General features: G+C 47.3%; 1 protein-coding gene across 2 annotated transcripts in view; it reads left to right on the forward strand.

Moving 5' to 3' along the window:
* Positions 1–9,510, forward strand: part of Pomt2 (protein O-mannosyltransferase 2) — a 46,536-nt gene extending 37,026 nt beyond the window's left edge. The window contains exons 16-21 of one of the 2 annotated variants that reach the window (XM_055592769.1): positions 4,343–4,414; positions 4,690–4,749; positions 4,837–4,942; positions 5,804–5,944; positions 6,131–6,245; positions 6,969–9,510. In XM_055592769.1, the coding sequence (XP_055448744.1) occupies positions 4,343–4,414; positions 4,690–4,749; positions 4,837–4,942; positions 5,804–5,944; positions 6,131–6,245; positions 6,969–7,074 (600 nt within the window). In that variant the 3' untranslated portion in view covers positions 7,075–9,510. The remainder of the gene's footprint in view (positions 1–4,342; positions 4,415–4,689; positions 4,750–4,836; positions 4,943–5,803; positions 5,945–6,130; positions 6,246–6,968) is intronic. The other variant, XM_055592770.1, reaches the window with a different exon arrangement.
* The last annotated feature ends 489 nt before the right edge of the window (positions 9,511–9,999 follow it).

Genomic DNA, 9,999 nt, shown 5'->3' on the forward strand with positions numbered 1-9,999 from the left:
AGACATGAAAGACCTGCTTGCTGTTTCACACAGCATTACTTCTGACTATGGCGTGCACTTCATAGCCGAAGTACAGAAGGAACCATAGAGCTTAGCTCTATATACTCAACTAGCTTTCTTAGATAGTTCGGGACCACTGCCTCGGAAGGGGACCACCCGTGGTGAACTGAGCCCTCCTCCATCAATTCATAATCAAGGTACTTTCCTATAGACATACCCATAGACCAGCAAGAACTAGATAATTGGGTTGAGGCTCTCTTCCAGGATGATTATGGGTTGTAGCAGTTGACAGTTGAAGCTAACTAGCACACCAGTGAACATTTATGTAGCTCCCACTACTCTGAGCACTGTATATGTATTAACTATTTGGTATATTTAACTATATTAACTATTTATTAGTCATTTAATATTATAATCCTGTGAAAGTTATTATAATTCCCACTTTACAGACAAGGAACTGAAGCATAGAGATATTAAGGAACTTTTTCAAGGGCACACAGCTTATATGTAAAGTATATCCAGTCTTCAAAGGTAGGCTAGTAGGTTTTCAGGATCACTGTCAGTTACCAATGACACTCCTAATTCTGAGTGGCAATGCCCTTGAAAAGCCACACATTGCATCTCATGAAATTAGGACTAGTTGAATGAAAGCTACTTTGAGTGTGTTTATATGCATTTTTTTTTTTTCAGTTTTTCAAGACAGTGTTTCTTCATATAGCCTTGGCTGTCCTGGAACTCTCTCTATAGGCCAGACTGGACTCAGACTCACAGAGATCGATCTACCTTTGCCTCTTGAGTGTTGGGATTAAAAGCCTGTGCCACCACTGCCCAGCACATCATACAGTCTTAACCATGAGCCCATTCCTCTTCCTGGGCTGAGCAACTTAGGAGATATGGCTGATTCTTGTTTAAGGGTTCCTAAGACTCATTGTTTGCTCCCTGTTGTTAGTAGCTGGCAGCAATTATAGCATGAAACAATCCAAAGTAAGTTGAGAGAGGAAATCTTTAAATGAGGAAGATTTTGCCCCTAGATGGAAATTTGCCTGTATAAATGGGGACAACATTCCTGCAGTTGGTATCTGGTAGAAAAACCCCTTGCTCTAGTGTGGGATCCCAAGTCCTACAGAAATGATGTTTAGACTGCAGTGTCTCAGACCACAGAGGTAGCTAGCTGTCAGCCACACACAGAGCTGCAAGGAGCTGAGGCAGTTGTTACCATTCCCCTCTGAGCCACTGTCAAACATACTTACCTGAAAGTGATTCTATAAGCAGTCCTTAAAAACATAGTTGACTTACTTCATCAGATTAAACTTTTAAAATCCAGGTTTTTGTCAGTTTTGCATATTGGAAGGTGATAAGTTGACATTAAACAATCTCTGGGTCACTTCTTCTCTGACTCTGGGCTTGTAGCTGTCACTGTGGCCTGATGACATAGCTCTTTTGAATATGTGTCTGTCACTCAGAGTGTCAGTCTGGGTCTGAGTAGAATTTTAAGACTGAAATGAGTATAGAATTTTATTCCTTGTTTTGCTAAAAGGTAAAGACAAAGAAAAGGGTGTGTAAGAGCTCTCAGGCTACCAGAATTATACAGAAGAGACAGTGAATCCAGACTATGGACATGCAGATATTGGTGTGAGTGTTGTCTCTGTATCTGTCTATGAGTTGAGACCTGAGTGGAGAAAGCTCGTGGCCTGGCAAAGTGAGGTGGAATGAAGATTTAGATTTAGCACACTCAAGCGCACGCACACATACACACACAGGAATACACCCTGTTAGGTAAGGATCTGCCTCCTTTCATTTTTTGATTTGAAGGGATCCTGGACTTACTCTAAGTTGGGTGTGGTGACTAGAATTCTTAGGACCTGCTAAATGCCTGATTTTGGATTGAGCTGGATTGGTTTTAAGGGATTGGTTTCCCTCATCAATTATTCCCAGGACCAGAAAAGTCCATTCCTCACTCCCAGGCCCTTTGGATAGACATAATGATTGTGGTGGTTTGAATAAGAATGGCCCCCATAGACTCATATATTTGAACTTTTAGTCACCAGAGAGTGCTACTTGAAAGGATTAGGAGATCTGGTCTTGTTAGAAGTATGTCACTGTGGGGGTGGGCTTTGAGACTTTATTTATTTATTTGTTTATTATTTTTGGCTTTTTGAGACAAAGTTTCTCTGTGTAGCCCTGGCTGTCCTGGAACTCACTCTATAAACCAAGCTGGCCTCAAACTCAGAGATCCTCCTGCCCCTGCCTCCTGAGTGCTGGGATTAAAGGTGTGCACCACATCCCGATGGCTTAAGGGCTTTAAAAGCCCATGCCAGGCCCAGGTTGCTCCATCCTTCTCTGTCTGTCTGTCTGTCTGTCTGTGTGTCTCAGCCTTCAGATGAGGATGTAGCTCTCAGCTACTGCTCCAGTGCCATGCATGCTGCCATGCTCCCTGCCATGATAAGAATGGACTAAACCCCTGAAAGTGCCAGCAAACCCCCAGTTAAAGGTTTTCTTTTATAAGAGTTGCTGTGCTCATGGTGTCTTTTCACAGCAATAGAACAGTAAATAGGACAAGTGATTCAGGGGATGTTCAGCTCGTTCTTTGGGGATATACATGCACATGCACACAGACACACACGCATGTACACACACTCCTCCCAGTGGCACTTTTTTCTTTTTTTTATTTATTTATTACAGTTTATTCACTTTGTATCCCAGCTATAGCCCTCCCAACCCCTCCTTATCCTCTCCCATTCCTGCCCTCCCTCCCTCTTCTCCCCCTATGCCCCTCCCCCATCCACTGATAGGGGAGGTCCTCCTCCCCTTCCATCTGACCCTAGCCTATCCAGTCTCATCAGGACTGTCTGCATTGTCTTCCTCTGTGGCCTAGAAAGACTCCTCTCGCCCCCACCTCCCACCTCAGGGAGGATATTTGTAAATATCAGACACTGATATTTGTAAAGTCTTCCTTTCTCTGCCTTCTGGCAAGTCTCAGAGCCCCTTTCAAGAGTCCTTGGCCATTGTGGTGGGACCTGTGCCCCATAAGCACATGCCTCCTGAAAAGGGTTAAGTTTGTATATTGGCAAATACTCTGGGCCACACATCCCGTGGCCAGACTCCTCAAAGTCTCCTAAAAGAATCCTCTGTTAGGCCTATTATGGAAAGTCCTTCTCTTCCTGGTCATTTAGTCAGTAATGTCACAGTAGACTTAGATGGATGGATAAATGGTGATCAAAGAGCTATCCACTGAGTTCATGTCAGAGACAGCTTCTGTTCCCCTTATTATGGAGCCCATTCCAATGGCACTTTTTAAGTGCAATGCATTGCCTTACTGAGACTTACAAACTAAACTACACTCAACTCCTTGCTTTGTTGAATTAGTCAGGCTCCTTGGTAGTAATAAATAAAACCTTCTGGATCTTTCTTGGATAAACTAGTAGCTCTCAGTTAAGGGTAGTTTTGCCTCTCTGGGAATATCTAACAATATTTGAAGACATTTTTGGTAGCAGAACTGAAGAATGGCTCAGGAGGGCTCTGCTGACCTTCCAAGGTATAGATACCAAGTGCAAAACACAGGACAGCCCCGCAACAAAGTTTCCAGCCCAAAATGTCAGTAGTGGCAAGGCTGTGTAACCTGACCTACACAGCAGCTAACTCCTCTTCGTAGTTTGTGCTGCCGACAAGGACAGCACAAAGAGCTCAGGCCTGAGAGCTGGTATCCAGGATCCTAGCTCTGTTCTTTCCTGTTTTAGTTAAGGCTAGGTTTTGCCATGTGGGACAAATTCCTGCATATTCTTGGCTGGGTTCAAGTTCTTCAGAGTAAATAAGGTACTAGAAATTATTTCTCTCCTCAATAAAAGATACATATTCTTGGAGGGGAAAACAAACTTCTTAACCTCGAACAGGTATTCATACAGCTCATGAACAGTTATATTACATGGCTATCCTATTAAAATGTTACAGAGGGCATTTAGAAAAATAACAATATAAAAAGCTCCTCCTAGTGAAAGGCTAATGGAAAGCTATTGAAACAATAGGCTAAAGTAACCTTTTCTGGGTCTGTGGTCTTGTGTTTGAAATTAAGTACTGATTTCACCCACCCACACATCTTCTCAACACTGCTCTTAGCCAAGTGGGCTGTTGTTGGTAGGAGTGGAGCCTTGTTTGTTTGAAGAATTAAGGCAGTTACTACAGGTAGGTGGACAACAACTGCAAATGGGAGCCTGATTTGTTCTTTGCCATGGAGGGGGAAACATCTGGGTTTCCCTTGGCTGGAAATCAGCTCATTATGCCTCATGCTTCTATTACCTAGTTAGACCTCTTTCTTGACTAGCTTTTCTCCGCTGCCTTCTTACAGGGAAACAATGGCCTCAAACCCAAGGACAATGAGTTCACATCTAAACCCTGGCACTGGCCTATCAATTATCAGGTAGGGCTCCTCCAGGAAGTAGCACAAAGAATGAGACTTGAAGCTGTGGGGCTGGAGTATGAAGCCTCTCCTGGGGGTACTGGCCAGGAAAGGCGCTCTGTTTGCTACCTGATTCTGATTCCCACTTCCTAGAGAGTTCGTGTGCATTCTGAGTCTCCTGGCCAGGCTTCTTGTCTGTGAAAGATGTGTAATATGTATAATCTTCCTTCCCCTTGAATGGGGGTGGCTGGGCATGAGATGAACCTTGGATCAGCAGGGTGTCCTTTGCTCCACAGGGCCTGCGCTTCTCAGGGGCCAATGACACGGACTTCCGAGTCTATCTGCTTGGCAACCCTGTGAGTATCCCAGTTCTGAGTGCTTAGGCCTAAGCACCTGCCTGTAGAAGCTGGTTTTCTCTCATCCCTAGTTCTTCCTCTGTACAGGTGGTCTGGTGGCTGAATCTGGTGAGCATTGTCCTCTACCTCCTTTTGGGGAGCACCATCGCCATCGCTCTGAAGAGAGGGGTACAGCTGCCTGCGGAGTTGGAAGGTCAGGGCCCTTGGGCTTTTCCTGCTCTGTCCTTTTAGTTGGCTTGGGCCTGCATGCTATGGAGGGGCTGCCTGCTGTGGGCTTCCCCTTACCTTCCCCATTTGCACATACACCTTCTTCTTTGCTTTGAAAGCCCATTGTCAAGTGGTACCTTACACTGGGCTCAACATTTTGCCTCTTCCCAGTAACCCTATAGCAGTGTCATCACCCCTTTTTATGTATTAGGAAACCAGACACAGTGAAACAATGAGCTTGTCACAAGGCATGTAGCCAGTGGTCATACACTGGGGCTCAAACCCCAGAAGTCTGCCTTCTGGGGCTTCACTGTCATACTCTAGCCAGAGAAGTCCCCCTTTCCTCACTGCCCCCTTTGTTCAATGACCCTGTCCTCTAGTGGGGATAGAGAGGCAGCTCCAGACCAAGGAAGTGGTGGTCTTCTTGGTTACCTTAGCTGCTGGGCATGGAGGACATCTAGACATCCCACAATCCCTTCTGCTTTTGCCAGTTCCCTGTCTGAAGAGTCTTTAGCTCCAGACACTTCCACCCAGCCTCCTTTCTGACCTTGCTGCTGGGAAATGTCTCTGACAGCAAAGAGGTGGGAAGTAGAGACAGAGAAGACATCTTACTGTGAGTGTGTGTCTCCTGCCAGAAGCCCACATCAAGCCCCTGTTGGCATTTCTGCCAGTGTGGGTACTGACCAGGGACTCTGGAGTCCTCTCTTATTAGTTTCCATGGGATCTGAGCAGTCCAAGTAAGGAAAAGAAGGCCTAGTGAGATGGTGAGACCTACCAAGACAGGGTAGAGCTGGGCTGGAGCCCAGGCTCTGCCTCCTCATTGGGCTGTGCTGATTGGGCTGCACAGGGCTGACCAGGGTGCTGCTGCGAGGAGGCGGCCAGCTGCTGCTGGGCTGGATGCTCCATTACTTCCCTTTCTTCCTGATGGGCCGGATCCTCTATTTCCACCACTACTTCCCAGCCATGCTCTTTTCCAGCATGTTGACAGGTCAGCACTGCTGCCAGTCTGCCTTGGGGAGACAACGCAGTGGGAGGCAGGGTGGGAAAGGAGGGTGGGGCTGCCCTGAGGAACTGGTTTCAGAGTAGACGTCTGCTCTCTACTGTGATGCCTCTTTCCTGTGGGACCGCTAGGGGTTGCCCTGATAGACTGGTACAGGTCTCCTGCTCTCCACAGGTGTCCTATGGGATACCCTCCTGCGGCTCTGTGCCTGGGGCTTGGCCTCTTTTCCCCTGGGTAGCAGAATACATATGGTGGGAATCCTGAGCCTGCTTCTGGCAGCTGCCTACAGGTATGTGTCCCCTTCCATGACCCTCCAGCTTGAGCTTGCGCTACATTTAAGAATCCCTAGTGTTCTTAAGGTCTTCTTATGCCTGGGCCTGTCCCTGGTGGTTCTGAATCAGTTGGGCCCAGGTGTCCCTAATGTGTATTCAGGTAGGAACAGCAAGGGCCTCACTCAACTTTCTCCTTGCTAGTAGTTCCTAGCTTTGATACCACTCACACCTAGAAGGGTAGCCCATTTTAGTTACAGTGGCTCCTTGCTAAAACAGTTGTCAATGCGGTAAAAGGAGGACGGGAAGCTGGGGAGATGGGGGTGTGACTCAAAATCCCTGGAAAGACACTGATATTTGTAAAGTCTTCCTTTCTCTGCCTTCTGGCAAGTCTCAGAGCCCCTTTCAAGAGTCCTTGGCCATTGTGGTGGGACCTGTGCCCCATAAGCACATGCCTCCTGAAAAGGGTTAAGTTTGTATATTGGCAAATACTCTGGGCCACACATCCCGTGGCCAGACTCCTCAAAGTCTCCTAAAAGAATCCTCTGTTAGGCCTATTGTGGAAAGTCCTTCTCTTCCTGGTCATTTAGTCAGTAATGTCACAGTAGACTTAGATGGATGGATAAATGGATGGACAGACTGGGTTATGTTGGGGAAGCCTTTGATGGGCCCCAGGAGGGGAAGTAGCAACTGCTCCTTGATATAGTTCTGGGATGCTGACCACCTTTCTCTCATTCTCATAGCTTCTACCTCTTCCACCCTCTGGCTTATGGGATGGTTGGTCCCCTAGCCCAGGAACCTGAGAGTCCAATGGCAGGACTAAAGTGGCTGGAATCATGGGACTTTTGAGGCCACTGTCAGGACCCCAGCCTGGATCCGGGTATTGTCCAGGGACACCCAGCTATGAAGCCAGATCCTGGACCCTTCCAACTTCAAGGGAGCTGCCTGAAGAGCCCAATGCATTCTGCTGCCCCCAGGACTAAACTCTGGGAAACAGACCTGGATTTAATGCAACACTAAAAAGAGCCACAACCCTGTGTACGGCACCTACACAGTGCACTTGACCTACAGCACTTCTTGGTGCCAGTTCCCTCTCCTGTGAAACACAAGGAAAGTAGGTGTGAGTGTGGAAGGGCACGCGTGTGCAATACCCTTGGAGTGTAGACCACGTAACTGTGGCAGCCAACTTTCATAAATTCCAAGAAATGGTCCAAGGTTAACAGGATATTCTCTGGTATCTTTTCACATTGGATTTGTTTTCATTTAGGTTTATAAGATCATAAGAAAATGTCTGATCTCCAGGAGGGCTGAGAGTGCTGCCCCACCCCTCATGGTGTTACAGAGGCACAACAGATAGGACTGTCGAACTCACCCTGTTCCACTAGGCTAGCAGAGCACCCAGGCTTTCGGGCTGGCCCTCTGATACTGCCCCCAGTCTTCTGTGGATACAGTCCTACCTGTTGTGTGCACAGTGCACTGGGTTCCAGGGCACAAGCTGGCAGAGAATTTGCCAGTCTCTGGTTGGCCACCTTTAGATTTTTGGGTCCCTATTCTCTGAACTGGGTGGGTGGAATCCACATCTTGTCTGCTATGTGCCTAGAGTCTGACTCTCACTGTCCATCCCTTTTTTTCTACATCTGCCTGGCCCTGACGACAGAGCCCTGCTGGCTGCAGCTGAGTCAAAGCAAAGATCTGTGGGGCTGAGCAACTGCTGAGATGCTGGGAGAAGGGACACTCGACCTGTTTGAGCTCGCATCCCTGTTCTCGCACTTCCAGTCCTCCCTGATAATACCCTCTTTTGCTTTGTTGTCATTTCCCTTCCTTTTTTGGCACTGCCTTATCACGTCTTTTTTTTACAAAGACCCAGAGCACCTGAAAATGCATGACAGCTTCTACTATCCATCACTTTAAGCTCAGAACTGTTCCTTCCATCTCCTTACCCAAAGGGAGTAAGAAAATTTGGTCAGAACCAAACCAACTGAAGTCTGACCCTTTAGTCTGCCTTCTTTCTTTTAGTTCAGAACAAAATATTTATTTGATCCCAAAAGATTTTGATATGTCAGGGTTTAATGATGAATTTGCCACACTCCCATCTTCCCTCCACAGTAGCTCCCAGCGACTCTGACAGGGTCAGACCTCTAAAGCATCTTCAGGAGGTGGTTGCCACGGAGACTGGAAATTAGTCTCGGGGACAGTCTGTGCTACCTACAGAGTGGTGGAGAGGGAAGCTTCTGGGCCATGCTTGGATGTTCAGCTGGAGCATCATTAATGTTAGTAGAGGAAATGTAGTCCTGTCAAGAGGAAGGCAGGGTGGCTAATTAGATCTGAGGCCCACTGACCATCCTCTCCCATGGCTGCAGCCCTTTGGACTTTTGCCCCCTTCCCCCAGCAGGAAGTGTGGCTTGTGTACAGTCTGAGTGCCCACTTAACTGCATTTATGGCAGGGACCGGGGAGTTCTGCTCCCATTGCCCTTCCTGACCCTTGCTTTTAGGCCCAGGGAAAGCTGGTTTCTTCTGAACACAGTGGGGTACCATCTAGGCAGATTTTCCTGGAGAAAGGGGATGTAGGAATGTGTTCTTGGCTCTTAACAAGGTGGCCCATGGGACATCTAACAGGTGGCTGAATTTTTGTTTTGTTTTCTCTTTTGATTTTTTGAGACAGGGTTTCTCTGTGTAGCCTTGGCTCTCCTGGACTCACTTTGTAGACCAGGCTGATCTGGAACTCACAAAGATCCACCTGCCTCTGCCTCCCTGAGTGTTGGGATTACAATCAAACCACACCCAGCTGATTTTTTTTCTTGTGCCTTATTTCTGGAGGCACTCGTTAGAGGGAAGGAATCTTAGAGTAACCAGGGGCCAATGTTCGAGAGCCAGAGTATGTAGGAGAGTTCAGCGGGCTCCTACATGCTCTCCCCCAATGTCACCCTGAAGATGGAAAGGGTCTCTTCTTATTTCCAAGTATGGGATGAAGGGTGCTCCCAACTCACTCCCTCTTCTTCCATACCCAAACTGGAAGATACTTCAATGGGAAAAGGCCACTTGTATCACTAAACACTTGGGTTCTATTTGGAAGATGGAGGAGCACTGGGTGCTGCTTTGCATGTGGGCTGCAGCCCTCAGAAACTGACAGAGATGTGGTACATCTCACATGGCTGGTACGGAGGAAGATGCACCAGGCAGCCTAACGCAGCCAGTGTCTTGACCCACTACACTTTGTTTTTTTAAGTTCCAGGAATAATCAGAGACCATTACTTTTGTAATAAATAGCTCTTGTTTTCAACACTACATTGTTCTTGTGCTTAATTGGATCTGACTTGTCCTTGAGAAAAATGTTTGGATGGCGAAAACCAATATGGTATCTCATGGCTGGGGCCATTCTCATTCCAGCTGAGGCTCTGGCCAGGCAGAGCCTAATGCCAGGGGAATGTGGGCCTTCCCAAGCACTTGCTTACTTGAGAGATAGTGGCTGTTGTTTCTATTCCTTAGGCCAAAACCAGTAAGAATCTGAGCCTACATTTTCTTGTTTAACTTTCCCAGATAGTATAGAAGGAAACAAGGGAACCATCCCCACTCCCCACCCAATGCTGAGAGAGCTATGTAGCCCAGCATGGTAGCAAATTTCCATTCCAAATAACAGAGGGCTCCATCCTGGCATGGTCTTCTGTCAAGGGTGCCAGCTATAAAGGATCCACCCTGTCCTACAGGGCATGGTCCTTAAAACCTGACTGGGATGATGCAGAAATCATCCAGACACACAGAGAGAAAAGCTGGGAG

The sequence above is a fragment of the Psammomys obesus genome, unplaced genomic scaffold (genome assembly GCF_907164565.1).
Source record: "Psammomys obesus unplaced genomic scaffold, mPsaObe1.curated_primary_1811, whole genome shotgun sequence".
Lineage (NCBI taxonomy): Eukaryota > Metazoa > Chordata > Mammalia > Rodentia > Muridae > Psammomys > Psammomys obesus.